The sequence below is a fragment of the Pimephales promelas genome, chromosome 7 (assembly GCF_988280905.1).
Source record: "Pimephales promelas chromosome 7, fPimPro1.hap1.1, whole genome shotgun sequence".
Classification (NCBI taxonomy): domain Eukaryota; kingdom Metazoa; phylum Chordata; class Actinopteri; order Cypriniformes; family Leuciscidae; genus Pimephales; species Pimephales promelas.
In genome coordinates, this window is record NC_142775.1 from 14,506,944 (window position 1) to 14,528,223 (window position 21,280).

At 35.5% G+C, this 21,280-nt stretch overlaps 1 protein-coding gene across 1 annotated transcript; it reads right to left on the reverse strand.

Annotated features, from left to right (window-relative positions):
* Positions 1-1,557: 1,557 nt before the first annotated feature.
* Positions 1,558-20,867, reverse strand: osbpl11 (oxysterol binding protein-like 11). The gene is made up of 13 exons (XM_039649749.2): positions 20,415-20,867; positions 19,901-19,969; positions 19,151-19,326; positions 18,004-18,083; positions 16,402-16,590; positions 16,092-16,290; positions 12,558-12,700; positions 9,541-9,681; positions 8,954-9,398; positions 8,675-8,861; positions 5,979-6,161; positions 5,115-5,268; positions 1,558-3,354 (listed from the first exon to the last, which is right to left on the reverse strand). Exons 1-13 carry the CDS (start codon positions 20,489-20,491, stop codon positions 3,271-3,273), a joined length of 2,127 nt encoding a protein of 708 aa, XP_039505683.2. The 5' UTR covers positions 20,492-20,867; the 3' UTR covers positions 1,558-3,270.
* Positions 20,868-21,280: the final 413 nt, after the last annotated feature.

The window sequence follows — 21,280 nt, forward strand, 5'->3', positions numbered from 1 at the left end:
GAAACATATTATATTTTAGGTGCAGTATGTTATTTTTCACCTTTTTTAAATCACTGTTAATGTATGAAAACCTGTTTCTGCCTATGAAAAAAATGGTAATTGTGAGAAAGTGACACATTGTGATATATTAAGTCAAAATTAGGTATAAATTCCCAATCACAAGAAATAGTTGAAATTATGAGAAATAAGGTTGCATTGACAAGTATAAAAGATATTTTGAAGTTGCAATTGTGAGATATTTTTCACATTATGAAAAATAAAGTCACAATTATGTGATGTCACAATTACCCTTTTTATTATTTTTTTACACTAAGGCAGAAAGGGTTTCTCCAGATTTGCCTTTGCCTGGATTATATTAAATGGTCCTCAAGTTAGTATCTTGAGGCCACGGGTTAATATCTTGAGGCCACGGGTTAGTATCTTGAGGCCACGGGTTAATGTCTTGAGGCCACGAGTTACTGTCTTGAGGCCACGAGTTACTGTCTTGAGGCCACGAGTTACTATCTTGAGGCCACGAGTTATTATCTTGAGGCCACGAGTTACTATCTTGAGGCCACGAGTTACTATCTTGAGGCCACGAGTTACTATCTGAGTTACTATCTTGAGGCCACGAGTTAATATCTTGAGGCCATGAGTTACTATCTTGAGGCCACGAGTTAATGTCTTGAGGCCACGAGTTAATGTCTTGAGGCCACGAGATAGTTATAATTAATTTTTTTGGCCAAAGTGGGACTAGGGGGGCTCCGTATAAATAGTCCTGAAATGTGAAAAAAAAATCTAAATTCATGAAGTACAAAATATTCCATGTGTGAATTAAAATTAAAGGAGCTGTATGCAAGAAATTTATTTCAATTAATCATACATTTTCCCTGATATGTCACTAGACATTAAGAAATCATGTTCATTTCAAATACTTATATCACTGACAACAGTAGTCCAGCCAGGATATTGTCATTTTAAAATTGAAGTCGCAGCCCTTGACTGATGTTGATGTTGTCAAGTTGTGTTTTGTTCTGATGCGTCACCCTCCACCGATCTACCAATCACGGACTCAGTAGTGTTGCGGCATTCGGGTTGCCAGCTCTTCTCTAGTTACCACAGCTGCAGATACAAACATGTCGGAATCGGATAAAAAAAATTCTAACGTTGTGAAACCCCCAAAATTCTATATGAATCCGAAATACTTTGTTACAAAGTCCGAAATTAATAATTAACAGAAAAAAACTCACTGTGTAGGACTCGTCACTTGCCATTGGAAGCTTCTTGAAGAAGCCTACGTTCCTGCTGGATCCTGCAACATATCTTGCAACCTCGAGTCTAGGGGGTAAGGGGGGGGATACACCCTAATTTGAAAGTGATTGCAGTACCAGTTTGGGCCACAATCTTGCATACAGCTCCTTTAAAATAAGGTCATATACCTGTATAAATAACTATAATCAAATGAGCAAAATCCGTGTCACGGCACATTTCAACTACCCATGGATCTTCATTTATATGCGAGTTACTGTAAGATATTTGCATCTACTCACATGGACACACATGAAAAACAATCCGAAATCCTCCAATATATTAACCCTTTTATTTTTTTCAATCATATGTTCTGAGGCTACAGGGAGTGTATTTAAAACATCAGTGCAGTCGATGGCTCAGCAGAATGACTTGAGTGGAAAGCACAGCTGATGAACGAAAATTACAGAAGATACCTATATACAAAGGCTGCGGCTTCCGTCTTGCTCTGTTTTAATGAGAAAGCTGACGGCTGTGATGTGGAACGAGAGGAAGACTAACACAAATAAGGCACCACAAGTTTCTCAGCGCAACCAATGCCAGGGCTGAAGCAGAGATTATATGAGAGAGACGTAACACTTTAGCCAGCACCATCACTGCAACTGTCCTCAGCTGGCAGATCAAACGATGAAGCTTTTAAACACAAAATTACAAACGAAAAACCTTACTATCATGACCAGCAAACTAAAACCTGAACCTTCAGCAAGGAACACATGCTATAAACACACCTGATTGCAAAAATGAAAACTTTGGCTTCATTTACTCATCCGATTTTCCATGAAATACAAAAGGAGTTGTCAGACAGAATGCCCAAGCTTCTCTTTTCCATACAAACAAAGTGAATTGTGACTTATATTGTACCTCATAAATAGAAAAACACCATAAAAGTGCTCTATAAAACTTCTGAACCTAGTTGGGTTGTTTTTTTCAGCAGGGCCAACCGAAATCTTAGAAGCTGTTGAAATTAACAGAGCAAATTATATTTAATGATAGCAGTAAACAGCTTAAATTTCTGTCAGTACCTCACAACTCATCAGATGACACCTGAAGACTTGCAATATAGAGCACAAGTCATCTAGACTACATTGAACAGGGTGAGTAATGTTGTTCCAAACCTTTATGACCTTTCCAAAAGTCCAAAGTTTTTGGACCCCATTGACATTCATCGTATGGATTTTTAAGTCATACAGACGTTAAGTGAGTAAATGAGGACAAAACTTACATTTTGGGGTGAACTATCCCTTTAAAATCTCTGAAACTGAAGCCAACGTAACTGTTCAATGAACATCAAGCAGAAACAGAAGAGCAGGCCTCTACCCGAACATTTTAATCCGGCCCAGATTTTGTGTATAGCACCTGCAAGCCTCATTTACCAGAGCAAGTACGAGAAAAAGACAGCATAATAGAAAAGCCAAGCCAATGGCTTCTCTCTCATCAAAACTCAAGCTGCGTCTGGCTCCGCTAAGCAATAACAACTCACATCTTCGCCAGTTATTGACGCAACAGTTTTTTTTTTTTAACTCCCCTAATCCTGCATTTCATTAGATATTTAAATAATGATAATTCATAAATGATTTTAAAAGAATCGGAAATCTTTGACTGTACAAATACAGTATGGTCAGATTAAGAAGTTCACCCCAAACACAAACCCACATCAAGAACCGTCAGGCTGTACTCAGCTCTCGTTACATACGACACTTGTTAAGGCAACATCAACAAAGAATATCAGTGCGCAGATTTGGAGAAATCGTTCACTGTGTAGTTCTACAAAAACCTTACCACCGAGGGATGCAAAATATGAACATCAGAGTGCAAACCCGCAAGTCCACAAAGCATTACAAACACTCAAGTTGAAGTTATGTTTCAGGAATCATACAAAGGAGAGTGTATGTCTTCATCTGTGATAGAGGGAACACAGGGCCAGAGGTTTACAATAGCAGGAGGCTGTACAGTGCCTGAACTCAGCTCTTAAAAGGTCAGAGGTCATGGATTTTGAGGAGTGGGAACCGGGGAAGAGCTATGAGTTGCCGTTTTCCACAGTGGTTGGTAATACGCCCAGCTTTCACCCTGAAAGAGAAAAAAAAGTGAGGTTCTCTCGACAAAAACACTGTCTACCAGCATTTGGATTATTACAGAAAATAAACTCTAACCAACAAAAGTTCATCATGGTAATCTTCACAAATGAACAGTTAAGTTAAGATCTCTTTCGATCTTTAAGAACTACCAGTTGGAAAGCTTGAGTTAGAAGAGTTTGCAAAAGCATTAGTACATACTAGGGCTGTCAGTTAAACGCGTTATTAACGGCGATAACACAAACCCATTTTAAAGGCGTCAATTTTTTTTTAATCGCGCGATTAATGCTCTTTTTGGCCTAGCAAACGTTGTAGTTTTTCCACATTGTTTTGCAACAGGATGTGGCGTGCGTGGCGCTGCGCTACGAAACACGTTAATTTCAATGGCTTGTGACGTGCGAAGACGTTTTGTTGCTACGTCGACCAAAGCGAAAGCGGATCTAGCTAGACCGGAAACAAAACAACAGGCATGCCGCACACACTTGTTTAGGTGTGCGAGCCGGCCAAATAGTTGGTTAACGTTACGTTTTGCGTGGATGACGAGCGCGAGACGGCGAAATGGATGCCAATAAGATTCTGAATGGAAAGTTTACTTTTAAAAAGTTGCCAAATGGTCCCATTGACAAGACCAATGTGATCTGTGTGTTTTGTCGTTGTGAACTGAGCTATCATAATCACAGCACGTCCAGTCTGAAATACCACTTGATGATGGCCAAGCACACACACACACACACAGCTTATGCGAATTCTCCGCCCCCTCGTCAATATCAGGACCTCGTCAGTATTTATTTCACCCTTTTATTGATGGACTGTGTTACATTAAGAGATTATTTGTCCAAGTGAGAACGTAAGTGTGAAATTGAACACAGTATATGCCAATGTTGTTTTCAATAAAGAACATTTGCACAAAGCAAGCCGATCCACTTTTCCATGTTGATAAAAGCATTAAAATGAGAAAAATAAATAATGGGACAAAAAAGAAATCAAGAGACATTTAGAATAGATAAAATTGTGCGAAATGTATGTGAGAAAAAATACAGCAAACAGTGAGAAAAAATGTTTTGGCCTAAAAAACGTGCGACATCGCTTAGAGCACCTTTAATAATGCCCATTACACGCTACAGAGTTAAAAACATCTCTGAGAGACAAACGGCGCAGTTTCCCTTAATGCACATCGTCAGGCACAGGCTTCAACCACCATGACAACTCATCATTTATAGCAAGGAGGCTGGTCAGCTAGCTGTAGTTCGGCCTGTATTCTGCTACCTCAATTCTCTCTGAAGACGCAGTAACTACCAACTACCATGGGAAAAAAATCTTCGGTCTGTCCAATGATTGTAAACAGACATGGTGTCCGTCAGGCTGGAGAAATTTTAGCGGAAATGTGCCTAAAAATATTTAAGGCCAATCGAATCTAAATTTAAAATGAAGACATATTGGTAACGCTTCCTTTACAGTACTTACAGTGTACTTACCTAGAAAGTATTGGCTAATATAAGGTAAGTACATGGAGCAGGGGTAGGTTTAGAGATACAGGGTTAGTACTAGTTATTACCCAGTAATTGTAGTTACTAAAATAAGTACATAGTATTTACATGGGTAACTGGACTGTAAAAGGAAGCGTTACCGACATATTAATACTTCTATTAGGAAAACTTAATTTAAGACTTTTTAAGGAGCCGCCAACACTTATTTACTATTTTATGTAGAAATGATTATATGATTTTAAAAAATAAGATTCAGATGTGTTCTTACTTTGCGCTCAAAGTATTTGGTCCTCCATGGTGTCTGTGTCTCTGCACGATGCCTCTCCTCCTTCCTCTGTCTTTCCTCCAGGAAGCGCTTGTGTTCCGTGGCCTTTTCCATATCCCTATCCTTCAGAGACTCGGTCACATGTTGCCACAGTCTCCTACAGGGAGAAGAGTCACGGGTTAAAGATGGAGCCCTCACATCACATTAAACCTTTTTCAGTCCGAATCCACAGATAGCGAGACATGATAAAATCATGAAATTTTCCCTTAAATGAATATTTGATCCAAAAAAACCCAATTCCGTTTAGGGATGGGCAACGATTAATCGCATCAAAATAAAAGTTTGTGTTTACATAATATATGTGTGTGTAGTGTGTATAGTTAATTTGTATATATAAATACCCACACATGCATGTATATATTTAAGAAAAATGTGTTATTAATATATCACATATTTATATTTATATATAATATTAATTGTGAATAAATATATATAAAATATATACATGCACATATTTCTTAAATATATACATGCATGTGTGGGTATTTATATATACAAATTAATTATACACACCATACAAACATATATTATGTAAACACAAACTTTTATTTTGGATGCGATTAATCGCGATTAATTGTTGTCCATCCCTAGGTTACAGTTAATCTTATTTCAAACCCACCTATCCTTCTTTCTGAGTCCTTCATTATATAGTTTTTTAAAGTATTCCTTTAGATTAAACTAAAAGGTTATATTTTTATGAAAATTAGTAGTGTGGTGTTCATTTTGGCCCTTTAAAAATGTGCCATCATATTGACATTAACACTGTTGTGTGGCTTGAATGCTGATAAACTGATTAACTGGTGTTACCTGGACTCGTAGGGTCCTTGCAGCTCATTGGGCCGTACTCTTTTTCTGGTGACGGGGAGATTGGTGACGTCTACGACACGTGTCTCTCCGCTGGTGTAGGAAAACTCCAGCACGCCGTTCCACTCGCCTTGCACGCGGCACACCACGGAGTTGGTGGGGTTATGTTTGACCTCCGCGTTCACTCTGAGGAACAAAGCACAGGCTTCTGTTACAGTCCACTGGCTTGGCTTTCTGACTAAAGCACTCATACCACCAAGAAACCCATTTAACCTTCAGCCAATCAACAACCGATGGATAGAACCAAGTCCCTTCCCTACATTTATTCTTTTGTTCTATGATCTGTTTCACTCAGATGTACGTCACAGTATGGGAGTAAAGATCTGTCGCTATTGTACTACTACTAACCTATTGTACTACTGTAAAAAACTGTAACTCAATTTCCTCAACTGTCCAAAAAGACCATTGACTGATACTAGGGCAGACGTCTAGCCAATTGTTTAGCCAGTTGCAGTCGGCAGCTTCATTTGCATAGAATCAGAGGGTGTCTTTCACATGGCCACGTGAAAATATTTTTACAAGGTCCATAATCATTTCTGTCTGATCTTTGCTAGATTGTTTTGTGAACCTGATTCAGATTATTTTTATTTCATGCCATGTCAGCAGTCAAAGCTATTCTCATGGCAACAATTCATTTACAAAAATACAAATATCATATAAATACAACAAAAACAAAACAAATATAAACAAGTAGTCATATTATACAATATATTTTTTTAATTAACATATGATAAAAAAAAAAATAAAAAAAAATACAGAACCTTTTCAGGCATAATTTTATTAAATATGTCCTTCAAACAAGTAACTTCATAAAAGAGCATTCTACTTGCGTTAAGTCCAGGACAATCTAATAAAAAATGTTTGACAGATAAGGGAATTTTACAAAACATACATAAGTTTGGTCTTCACCTTTATGCAAAAAAGCATGGGTCAAACTTGAATGACCCATACGGCATCTGGTGTAGACCACTTGATCAAATCTAGTTTTAAAATTGATACTATTTCCGGATGAATTTCATACAACTTATTATTCTTGCACATATTCCACTCTTCTTGCCATTTATCTAAAATATATTGGTTAATAATCGGTTTGATATTTGTGAACCTGTCACAATGTGATAGAGCAGTGCAAACTATATTAGACTGTTAGCGAAATATTATTTTTCTGTGTGCATTTCATCAATGTCACTGCTTATACACAATTTTGTTAATTTTACATAAGTTCCAGAGCTTTCCTTACATAACTTATAATCATGAAAGATACGTTTTGTTTTTGACATTTATACATACAATAAAAATGTATCTTTCATGATTGAAAGTTATGTAAGGAAGTCTCTGTACCTCATTTAAAATTAATCATGTATAAGCAGTGGCATTGATCGAAGACACATAGGAAATAATATTTCTCTATAGCAAACTCATAACCTGTCAATGGGGCTGTTTACACCTGGTCAATCGGATCCGATTGTGAAAAAAACAGGTGTAAATGCCCTCCGAAATGCTTTCCAGACTTCAGGAGGTGGTTTGAGACGCATCTCAAATGAATTTTAAATATATCTGGTTGTTGAAACCACAAATGTAAATTTTGCATCTCCCAAAATGTTTTAGGCTATATTACATGTTATAGCCGGATATGAACACGCTCGCTGCAGATGCTAAGTATCTTTTCAGCAAGCCGGCGTACAAACTGCCGCATATGCTCAAAACACAATCATCTTCATTAAAAGTAGTGAGACTAAATGATCTTACCAATGATGATGCCTCTCTCTCCTACAACGATTGACCTTGAAATTAGCTGATGATAAATAAAATGCAGCTATATCTGGCGCTTTCGTTGACGCGAACGCCGCTAAATTTGCACAGAGCGGGAAATGAAGATCAGATTTATATTCGTTTTGCACTGGGGACATTTATGTGTATATGGAACCGTTTTAACAAATCAGATAGCTATCCGATCAGTAAAAACACATCGAGTGTTCAGGTGAAAACAGGCCCTATGTGGGCGTTTTCGTTGAAATTTTAATGGCACAGGCCCAAAACACAGCCAGTTTAATTCCCGGGGTGAAGAGATGGTGGAAAATCATTACAGATGGTTAAAGTTTCCCCTACATTTTTCTTATTGAATGTATTGTTTTGGGTAACACTTTACAATAAGGTTTCATTTGTTAACATGAACTAACATTTAACATCTACAGCATTAATTAATCTGTAAAATATTAGTTTATATTACCATATTTTCTATTTATATTATTATATAGTTTATACAAATAATATAGTTCATTTAAATCTCAACATTTACTTATACATTTTTAAGATCTGTTAACATTGGTTAATGCACTGTGAACTAACATGCAGATGAATATTTTATAACCTAACTTTAATTAAATATATAATATGGACATTTACACAACAGTTTATCCTCACCAAGGCTGCATTTATTTGATCAAAAACTACAGTAAAAAATATTGTGAAACATTACAATTCAGGATAAAGTTTTTTTTTAAATATATATTTATCCTTGTGATGAATTTTCAGCAGCCATTTACTCAGTCTGTTGTCTAAATTTACATTGAAAACCCTATACGGTCTCAAAGAGATGGAAAATGGAGTCACGTAATGTGATCCAGTGTGATCCTGACCTGTGCAGCTTGCCCCCATAGAAAGGCTTTGTCTGGAAGGTGATGACTGCAGAGTAGCCAGTCTTGGCGCAGTTGACATTGACCTTTCCTCCCAGTTCCACCCAGGGCACAGTGAGGATCGAGCGGGCATAAGCAGAGGGCAGACTAAAGGTGTATTCTTCATCATGCTCTAATAGGTGTAGATTACCTGCGAGCACAGGAAGTTAACATTCCTAATAATCAACAATGGACCCATGGAAACGTTCAAAGTAAACTGAGTGTGAGGCGGGCGAAACGCACCTTCTCCGATCATAGAGACGCCAATGGACATGCCCATGAACTTGCTTTTGGTCCACACATGAGTGTTGACACACATCTGCCTCTCCTGGCATTCTGCATAGAAGCCCGAGACCGGGGGATGATGGGAAACCTGTTCAGCCACAAAGCGAACATTGTAGCAGTCCGACGTCCCCTCTTTCGGGACACCTGTCGGAGATGATGTCGCTTTGGGTACTCTCCAAGAGCAGTGGAAGGTCTCTCCGATGATGGGGTTGTAGGGCTTCTTGGCAATGGCACCTTTGCGACCTTCATGGAAGGAAGTGAGGTAATACTCCACAAATCGGACCATGCGGTCCATCTGGCTGGTGCCATCGGTGATGGCCACGAAAAGGTCCGGATGGGACATGAAGTCTGCATACATTTCCAGCAGGGAGCGCTTCTCCAGTATAAAAGTAGGCAGGACCACCTATACACCCATTTGAAACACTGTTATTTCACACTCTTATTTAATTTGTATGACAGAATTCATTTAAAATGGTGTGATTTAAACTTTTCTGTGAGGTTTGGGAAAGACACAAGAAGCCATTAATGAGATGGAGCTGATATACCCTGGTGAGGTCCATGCCCAGTTTCAGCTGAGAGAGGAGGTGCAGAATGACGCTGCGCTCCTCTTCGACAGCACCCAGATCCTCCTCCTCGACTGGAGAGGAGTCGTCTACCTCCTGCGTGGCATCAATCTCCTCCTGCTCCTGAAACACACACCAAACTCCATGTTTACTCAACCAATCAAATACTGCAAGGACAGAACTAGTTTTTGGGACCCTCTCTACGGGGTTTCTACACCTTTTGACCAAAACTACTGGATGTTTTTTTGTTTTACATTTTATAGAGGTAGAGGCTTGATTAATTATTTTAATTATCTAAAACTTAAATTAAAATGAAAACTAAAAATATAAAATAAAAATAATACCAATACATACTATAATTGTATATAAATTAGACTCAAATAATATATATATATATATATATATATATATATATATATATAATGTTGATATTTTAAATCAACATTTCACAGTGTGCAATTTTTGGCTGATTAAATATTTTAGAGCTTTAAAAATATAGAAAGGAACATAATTTCTTAGATTTTAATAGCTTTTATAAATTTGCCATTGTTGGAAATCATACATTTAAAATCGCATGGTATTACCAAGTATTGCATGAACTTTTACTCTATGATATTCTGTCCCCAAGTTATGGCTCAAGTCCTTCCTTGGATGTAATTTTCTGATTTTTCTCCCATTTTACCATGAAATTCATAAAATTGATCAGTAAAATAAGTAAGAGCACAGCTATCCCAACAGGCTTCACAATCTGAGGCATCATTTGTACATGTGCGTTTGTACAAGTTACGTTTTGGTTTGTTTAAATCCAAACCGTAAGTATGTAATAGGTTCTGCCTGCCTCAGCTAATACCACTAATGATTATTACATTACATAATGTAGTATATATAAATATATACTGTATATATATATATATATATATATATATTAGTATGATGATTACAGTTAATTGAAGCAAAATATAGTATTTAGAAGAAAAAACAAAAACATACAGCATAGTTAACATTCAACACTGTAGACAAATTTACTCAGGTTAATAGGGAGCCCTGTCTACAGTTCAACAATCAGTGAGGCTCAGGTGTTTGTTTACATCAAGGTAACTGAAGCAAAGATTACTCTTGAGACAGAAGTCCGACAGTCTTCTCCAAAACAATATCAGTTGTCAGTAATTATCATCAGCATCTGCTATGAATACATTAATGCACAATTGTGTTACTGTGATAACATACGGAGGCCTCAAATTTGGAAAATTAAGACATACTTTTGTGAATGTCCAAATGCATGAATTCATTTTATATATAATACATGCATTATATAACAAAATATCAAACCAAGTGTATTTTTTTTATTATAAAACAAAGATAGCACACTTTTTAAGCCAAACAATTCACAATACCTTTTTAAAAAGATTAAAAAATAAATATACTGATTAAAATGAAGACAAATCATTTTCAAATTCATACACTTTCTGGTTACGAAATGGAAAATGTCCATAGATAAGGCTGAAGTATGCAATTCTTACAATGTTAAAACACTAATATAAACTGTTCAAAAATGTTTGAAAGACATCTATTATACTTACAAAGGCTGCATTTATTAGATAAAAAATGCAATAAAACAGCTGTTAAATATAATTACAATTAAAATGTTTTTTTATTTATTTATTATAATGCAATTCATTCCTGTGATAGCAAAGCTACATTTTCAGCATTACTTGAGTCTTCAGGGTCACATGATCCTTCTAATCTGCTGATTTGCTCAAGAATCATTTCTTCTTATCATCAATGTTGCACAAAGATCTGTTGCTTATTTTTTTTGTGGAAGCTGTTAATTTTTTGGGATTCATGATGTACTGTATAGACAGTTCAAATGAACAGCATTTATTTGTTTTTTGTAACAATTTGACAAGTTTTTGCTGTCACTTTTGTAGTAAAGTGTAAACAGTGCGTCTGTGGTGCTACCAAAACACAGCCGAAGCCCAAAATAACAGCACTGGCTAAACCAATGGTGTGAGTTCAAGGCACTGTACTAGTGATTACACTGCTGTTGTAGGACACCTGATGTTTGAAACGTAATTTAACCACGAAAATAAATCACAAAAACCTTGTGAGTTCTGAGAAAAGCATAATTTGTTTGCAGATACCACATGGTTTGATATTTTGTTATCTAACACAATGATACTCGAACATACTTAAGTGCACTTTATTCATGTTTTTGTGAATAGAAAAATTTAAAACAGCCATCCTGAAATTAACCAAAAATGTGTGTAATCTAAAACAAGCTCAGATCTCACATTTAATTTGGACAACCCCTTTAGATCCCCTACTTTTTAAACTTTAAATATTAAGTCAAGTGTGATCAATCTAGGGATGTCAAACGATTAATCGCGATTAATCGCATCCAAAATAAAAGTTTGTGTTTACATAATATGTGGTTGTACTGTGTATAATTATTTTATAATACACATACATGCTTGTATATAAATTTAAGAAATATTTTCATGTATATACTGTACATAGATTTATATATAATTTATTTTGTATAGAAATATAAATATTTTATATATAAAGAAATCCAAAATAAAAGTTTGTGTATACATAATATATGTGGGTGCACTGTGTATAATTATTTTGTATATATACAAATACACACACATGCATATATATTTAAGAAAAATATATTATTTATATATAAAATATTTATATTTATATATAATATAAATTATATAAATCTATACACAGTATATACATGAAAATATTTCTTATATACATATACATGCATGTGTATGTATTTATATATATACAAAATAATTATACACAGTGCACCCACATATATTACGTAAACACAAACTTTTATTTTGGGTGCGATTAATCGTGATTAATCAATGAGGATCTTCAAAGGTTATCCAAACTCAGATATGTTTGCTAATGAATCATTCAGACCCATTTATTAAATTATTGACCGTTAACAGTCCGTTAAGTTTAGATAAAGCAAATCTTACCCCAGCGATATCACAGGAGTCCATTTCTAAAGGTTCCAGAACGGTTCCCACCGTGTTACCATCATCTTTGGTGATGCTGGGCAGCGTCCCTCCATTCTTCAGGATGTCCGGCAGTTTTGGCTCCAGCCACTCGAGGGCAGGGCCTACAGGGCACACAAAACCAGTCTCAGGGGTGCTCATATCACCGGCCCACCAGCACGATGCCGACAGGCCAACAGCAGCCTCTAACGCCACAGGATTTCTGGGTGTATAGCGCTCCGAAAACTGACACAGAGCACTCATTGGAAACCTGAGAACAGGGTCTCACCGTCTGCACGAGGCCCTGCCCATTGATGACTTGTTTGCCTATTGGTGGTTTTGGCTTTGTTACAGTCATTAAGAAGTTCTGAAAGTTCACATGGTCCCTCACTACTTCAACAACAGTGGCAATGCAGGTGATATTGGAAGTGTGTGATGATGTTTAGAGAGAGTAATCAAATATGTATGCTTCATGAACGGGTCAAGCACACAACTAGTCTTCGGTTTGGCAAAATAAATGTTAGTTCAAGAAGAACCCCCAAACACGCAAATCTCACAGGAGAAATATTTATCCAAGAACTGACAACAGTACGGTAACACAATTTGCCAAGTCTGTCAACCGCTGCGCTTGAGTGACGCCAGCAGAGCTCTAGTTACCTGAAGAAGTCTATCAGTGGTGGATACAGTTCCTCATTAATTATAAAACAATATTCCACTCGCTAAGCAGGGCTCCAGGTCATAAATTCTACAGGCACAAACATGACCTGAGATTATTGGATTTTTGACCACAAACACTTGCGGTTTTTCTGTACTATCATGTAATGGAAAATGAAATACCTTTTTTGCTGTTCAGCTATTGGTTATTTTTGGTACACATGACACTGTGATGTGAGCAGAAAGACTTATTTGATCTTATCGCATTGACCTGGATTACACATATGGATCAGTGAGTCGCAGTGAATATGTGATTTAAGTATTCAATAACTGTCTGATAGCGGATTTGGAGAAGGAGAGTATTTGTGGTTATCTAAAAGTTTACATTATTCATCTTTGGATTGCATTTCGACAGCCAATACACAAACTCTACACCAGGAGAGTATTCAACAAAAAGGAAGGCTGCACTTGCTCCGTTTAACATAAATCATGACGTGCCAAATCGATGAATTTGAAAACAGACTGTTAAATCAGCCAGTGCTGCATTTCCTAAAAGCATCATAAGCCTGCACAGATTATACATATTATTGGCGTCAATGATCTCTACGATCTACTTAGGCTTATAATATTTTTCGGCAATGCAGCCCAGGACAATTAACCAGTGAATATTTGGTCTCTTTTAAGATGAATGTCTAATATCAGTGCCCGATTGGCAGATAAACAAAAGTGGGCAGTGGCAAAACCTACCAACAGTTTTGCACTACTGCACATTTTCTGTACAATTTTTATGTGTAATAATTAATTGTAAAATATCGCATTATTGGTCACTGTGATCTCTAGATTGCAATATCCGCCATTAAAAAAAATAAAAAAACAAACAAACATGGGAAGATATGCAAAACCTTGTGTCGAGTTCTGCACACACTTGCGAACTTAACAAAACTAGAACGTAATAAAGAAAGTTACTAAAAACTAAAAGTAGGATATGCTGCCAATTTAGAGGTATAATCTTGTCAAGAAAACCAGATACGCATGCGACCAGCACAAGTCCAGAAGAATTCCTGTGATGGAAGCCGTGCTTATAAATAACCCTCTTACTGTCTTTTACTGGAAGAGAAATGCTTTCACTTAACATCTAAGCACTGCAGTAGCATTAGACAAAGTATAGAGTAAAGTCAGGTCTACGATTAAAAGAGCCTGACAGAGGCAAAAAGCCAGACAGAGCCAGATGTCAAGCATTGTGTACCTAATTACACATTTTTCTTGTTTCTACTACTAATTAAAAATAAATAAAATTATATATGTATATATATATATATATATATATATATATATACACTACCGGTCAAATGTTTTAGATCGGTAAGATTTTTTTATGCTTTTAAAAGAAGTCTCTTCTGCTCACCAAGGCTGCAATTATTTGATAAAAAAAATACAAAAAAAAAAACAGTAATATTGTGAAATATTATTACAATTTAAAACAGCGGTTTTCTATGTAAATATATATTGAAGTGTTATTTATTCCTGTGATCAAAGCTGAATTTACAGCATCATTACTCCAGTCTTCAGTGTCACATGATCATACAAAAATTATTATAATATGATGCTCAAGAAACATTTATAATTGTTATCCATGTTGAAAACAGTTTTTTTACATTTTTATTTCAGGATTCTTTGATGAATAGAAAGTTCAAAGAACAGAATTGATCTGAAATGGAAAGCTTTTATAACATTAATCACTACCATTCAAAAGTTTGGGGTCAGTAAGAATTTATTTTTTATTTTTGTGGGAAAGAAATTAGAAAATACTTTTATTCATCAAGGATGAGTTAAATTGATCAAAAGTTACAGTAAAGACATTTATAATGTTAGAAAAGATTATATTTTAAATACATGCTGTTCTTTTGAACTTTCTATTCATCATAGAATTTTGGGGGGGGGGGGGGGGGGAAATGGTACACGACTGTTTTCAACATTGAAAATAATAATTTATGTTTTTTGAGCATAAAATCAGCATATTAGAATGATTTCTGAAGGATCATGTGACACTGAAAATGATGTGTAATCAGCAACAGTAATGATGTTGAAAATTCAGCTTTCAAATTACATTTTAAAATACATTAAAATAGAAAACAGTCATTTTAAATTGTCATAATATTTCACAATATTACTGTTTGTCATTTTTTTTTTTCATAAAATAATTGCATCCTTGGTGAGCAGAAGAGACTTCATTTAAAAACATAAAAAATCTTACTGATCTAAAACTTTTGACCGGTAGTGTGTATAATTAATATATATATATATATATATATATATATATATATATATATACACACACACATATATCATTTCAATGGTGGCTGTCATAAAAACCTTCAAAAATACATTAAATATTGAAGAACATACAAATATAGTGTATATATTTATCAAAATGCTCCTCTATAGATTTAATTTTTCACACTGACTAATGAGTTTTGAATGGCTTTTCCGAGGTAAATCTAACATTATGCGACAGTGTTTAAGAGCTGACATATTTCCCCGTATGAAACACTCATCGAACAACTACGAGACATGATATGGATTTCGGTGAGTTGTACTGCACCTTTTAACATACCTTCTGATGTTCATTCATGCTTATTTCGTGCTGTAACTAGTAGTTAAGTGGAACAGATGATCAGTTCATGTGTGCTCCGTCACGTCACATTAAAGAGTGCCAAAATGGAATTTATTTTATTCTTAGGATTTAAGAATCAATATCAGCTTTTCATAATGAGAATGATTAAATTGTCATTTATGTGTAAACTAATTCTTTCAGCATTTAACCATAACCCCCCCATAAAACATTGTTTTTTGAAATCTCACCAACGAGAGGAACTTTCTGTCGAGCCACTTGTTGGAGCTGCAGGATTTGCAAGCAGTCGCTGAGGCAGGTCATAGTGGCCAAAGAGGTGGCTTTCAGCAGCAGCAGGTCTTGGTCCAAGGGAGAGGGACCCTGAGAGGAGGGCAGACCCTCAATACTTTGGATCAGGTCTCTGTGCTGGCCCTGCGCCTGACTCATCATCTGAAGCAGGACAAAAACATTCGGTAAACACCTCAAAAGTTCAGATCCCATGTTTTTAAAGTTACTAATTGACTGTGCCACTGGGCCTCTAAAAGCATCACTCATTCTTACCTCTCTGGCCTCCAGCAAGTGATCAGGCAGCAGTGATTTCCTGCTGGAGTAAAGCGAGGAGCCGCGCTGCAGCTGGGACAGGCCCAACAGGGCGTTTGAGTTCTGGTTAATCCGGTGTTGAGATCCTGGAGAGCTGCCACTGCCCTGAGATGCCATGGAGAGACTGCGAGATTGAAGCGGTGGGTTTGTCTGTGGGATTATGGATCATTGCGGAAAGGATTAGCTTTACACATAAAGGACAATTTTATCATCATTTACCACATTTTGATCCAATTCTGTTATTTTACAAAATGCTAGAAAAAGGGTGATGATTTTTACTGCGAAGCCCCACAAGAGACAAAAGTGTTCCTTACGATTTGTACGCTATATTAAAAGTCTTCGGAGGTTTTATGTGATCAATAGATCCTAAATATAAGTCATTATTCACTGATTATCTTTCCCTCGGCTACATCTTTACACCAAATTTGCAGTGCAAAGTCACATCATTCCAGTTTGTTTGTTTGTTAGTTTGTTATTGTCATTTCTTTGGATAACATCATAGTGAAAACTAAATTTGAGTAAGCAAAATTTAAAACAGATACTAAGATATTTTAGACACATTTTTCATAAAATTTAGATTTACTTGATTAGCTTGATTGCTATAAAGTCAAAAAATATAAACTATATTATAATCCAGAGATATATTAAAAGTTGGAAATAAATTATATCCTACATCGCCTGCATACATACAGTATACTCACATAAAGCTATATATATATATATACACATAAATACATATATATTGTATCTAAATTTATATTGTACACCCATGTAAAGCAAAATATACTATATTACACTATATATCACTATATCATATCCTATACTATATAACTGCTTGTTTATATCAATGTGAAATGTAATTATATTATTGCCCAGCTCTTTATATAAAGTTGTATATATAAGAATGTCCTACTTTATATGCATAAATACAGAATACTTGCGTAGGCCGATATATATATATATATATATATATATATATATATACTATATAGAATATCTCCACAGCTTGATTGCTCGTATTGTTGCAAAATGTAGACTACATTATTGCTCAGCTCCAATTTGCTAAATACAACTACAAGGCATAAAGATATTATATATACATTAACATCATGGTGTTCTGTAAAGCTGCTTTTAAACAATGTACATTGTATCAGGGTTTCTGCAGACCTGACTAAATCAAATTTAAGACCTCAGATGAAAATCTGGCCGTTTTTAAGACCCTGCGGAAACACTGGAAATTTGATGTGACAATTAAAAACCATTTCAAGGATACGAAGAGAATAAAACAAGGAACAGAAATTACAATCCAATAAAATATGTTAGTCTGACATGTACTGTATATATAGGAGGGTTTTCACATCATACCAGACTTGATGTCAATAATGGTTGGTTTTTGGTTATCTAAAGTTGAAAGTTGGGATAGTTTAATGGTTTCAAACAACATGATGATAAATAAATGATAGAATCTTACAGTTTTTGCAGTATTGTAATTTAAACCGATTTTCAAATTTCTGAGCAGTGGTGGTTTTACAGTATTACAGGTGTCTGGTTGTACGGTCTCACCTTGCCCATCGCCTCCGTGTGGTGCTGCGCACAGATCTGCAGTCGGCTGACCCAGTGCTGACGCTCCTTTGCATCTGAGGCTGAAGTTACACAGACAGGTATTTAAAAGATTTTTAACATAAAATAAAATTATTGGGATCAGGGCTTGACATTACTCTTACTAGCCACTTTGGCGGGATTAATTTTATATATAATATATACATTTTTCAATTGTAGTTTTTTAAAAAGTCATCTAAAATAATAAACTAGGTGCAATGTAGAGTTGTAAAAAAATAGAGATTTTAAGATACATGTATATCGATACTGAAATATCTGAAACGCACCCAAAACTAATTTTCCACAGAATAGATACAGTATTCTCATCTGTCTAACAGTGAGTTGACACACAAATCTGCCTCCCCTCATTCACTCATTTAATTTGCTCCGAATTAATATTGTTGACTTTACAGGGCTTGAATTTTATCATGAGATGTTAAGCGCATATTGCTCATAATTTTACCAATTCCTGCAGATTTTGTGCTCACAACCAAAGTGCACGCACATAAAGCCAACTCTCAGTACTAAATTTAGTTATTTTTCGCTGCTAATTGCGCTTAAACAATCAAATAAAGTCAAAATGCAGGTCTTGCCAAGTATTCACGTAAACACAGACAGTTATGTGTTAAATTACCATAAATAGTTATTAAACAAATGTGTATCAGCATAATGGATCAGAGCGCCAGGTCTTAAGTGACAGCAGCCTAATATACCTCCTGCTAAATTATGAGGCAATATAAAAAATATTTCGATTTTCTCCATGGTATCTGTGCCGAAATTGTAGCCAGTGAAAATGCTGAGTAGCCAATAACTTTGGAAACCACTAGCCACAGTTGCTGGTGAGCAATTTAATGTCAAGCCTTGATATAGGGATCATATTATTTCAGATCAGACTAGAGATCTGATCTAGTATAGTATAAGCATGCTAGTATAAGGATAGATTTTCACAAAAAAAAAAAAACTTGTGGTATGATTAAGAGAGCACTATCTAGGGCTGTTTTATTTATACTAAGCCATTCATTTCGATGAGAATATACAGTATAAAAAAGGAAGTGAAAACATCTGGGATTTTAAAAAAGTAGAAAAAGAGTGTAAGAGACCATGTGACAACCTCTGAGTTTGTATTGCTCTCCGCTGATGGCGTTGACAGTGAAGGTGTGTGAATCTTCATCGCTGGGGGAAATCACTGCACCGGCTAACGGTAGCGAGCCTCGGGGCTTCTGATTCCTGGACTGCTCATTTACAAAGTATTCCAGCAGCCCTGCCTCATTGTTGAGCACAAAATATCTACAGTGAGTGAAAAATAACAGCTTTAGAGAAAACGGAGAAGGTTGCGCCCTTGTTGATTAAACAGAAGAGGATCCGAGCATATAAGCAGGCCCACATGGAATCAGTGTTACGTTAGTATCAACAAGATACTATAGTTTTATTAGTATCTTTAAATTGTTTTTATACATCTTTTATTTCCATTTTCATCTTAATTTTAACTAAAGATAAGATGAAAATGGAAACTATAAGTATAAAAACAATTTCAAGATATAACTATAGTATCTCGTTCTATATTGTTTTAGTCATTTTTATTAGGGTTTTTGTCTATACTTAAGGTTTTAATATTTATTTCAGTAAACAAATTGAAAAATATATTTTGAGTGGTTTTAGTTTTATCTAAATATGATAACTATGGATGAAATATGCACTCACAGATCCATACCTTTAATTATAAAGGTCTAATCATTCATCATTGATTATATGTTTGTTCATTAAATATTGAGAAAGACTTCCAAAGATTTTTTTCCCCACTAAATCTAAACAGATTCCATTTTGACCTGTTTATAAAAAAAAATGAATACATCAGACTCACCGATACTGCCATCCAGTCACAAGATTGGTATACTTCATCAAATACCCATCCACCTTTTCCATCAGATCACTTCAGTTAATAAAAAAAATATGATTAAACTCAATAGTGTGTACAAGACATGCATAGCATACTATTACCAAAAGATCACATCACCAAATATCAACCATAAGCTGTGAGTGCTAACAAAAACCATTCACAGGATGTTTGAAGAATAATATCCACATAACTATTAAAATTATGGTCTATCGTCTATTGTAATTTAATGAAAGTGAAAGGAGACTGAGGCTGTTCTTTTGTGAAGCCTGAAAAAAGAAAGTCATAGATTAAACGACATACCGTAGTAGACCATGACAGATATGTCGATGTCGTGTTTAAAGTCCAGCTTACACAGGAAATTGACTATCATACAATCTCCTGGTCAAATAAAAGGTATTTCCTTCGCTATTTGATTTCGAGATATTTTTCATAATTAAAAACTAGAATGTTCTAAAATGAGAATATGTGTTTGAAGTACCTGTACTGCCAGGATTTGGAGCCCGTCCTGAGGGAACTCTGTGAGCTGTGATGCTCCAGTACGGCTTCAGTCTGCATGATTAGATACTTCCTATGATCTACAACACTTCACCTGCCGCTCAAACACGGACTAACCGATTTCATATGGCGAATCTCAAGTCAAAATGATTTGTTATGGCCGCTGTTTTAATCATCGCACTGGTTTAATGCTCTGAATTACAGCACCACTGGCATGTTTATGTCTCGTGCAGCCATGACAGAGCGTGAAGTCATTCGCGAACTACATCATGTGACATGAGGTGGTCTAAAAGAAAGACTATTTGAACCGTACAAACGGAATTGTTTGGATATAATTATGTCATGCATCGTATATCGATCATATCAATATAGTTTGATTCAATGACATTTTATAATTTTAGTATTTTTGTTCTTTAGAAACACCATAAAATCCAATTTTCAAATTAAAAGTCCTAGGTGGCGACCAGACGGAAGCGCGCTAGCTCAGCTCTCATTCTGATTGGCCAGATGTATGTTACCACCTTCTTGACGTAATTTATTAAATGTAAAAAAAAAGTTGTATTATTCATCCCATCATCAATTACCCTATGCAATTACCAGATCGATTTTTTTTTGGCAAATACAGTGTAATTTTATATTTTAACTATTGAAAACTAATGTTTCTAACAGTAATATTCTGCTTAAGTTTTTTGACATTAAGAAAACAGCTTAATTATTATGTCATATACAGCAGTCAATTTGAACAGTAGCCACAGCTGAAGTGGACCAAAACCTTTCATCAAAGTTGTACATGATTTCTGTACAATAATATCCGTTCTTGTCTTTTAATAGGACAACTTTTGATCCACT

Bases quoted from the DNA above. Each gene is read 5' to 3' on its own strand.
- osbpl11 (XM_039649749.2), bottom strand. From the start codon at position 20,491: ATGCAGACTGAAGCCGTACTGGAGCATCACAGCTCACAGAGTTCCCTC. The intron at 19,970-20,414 runs GTACTTCAAACA...TATTAACTGAAG, and splicing joins TCCAAATCCTGGCAGTACAG to TGATCTGATGGAAAAGGTGG. The intron at 9,682-12,557 runs GTAAGATTTGCT...TGTGTGTTTCAG, and splicing joins ACTCCTGTGATATCGCTGGG to GAGCAGGAGGAGATTGATGC.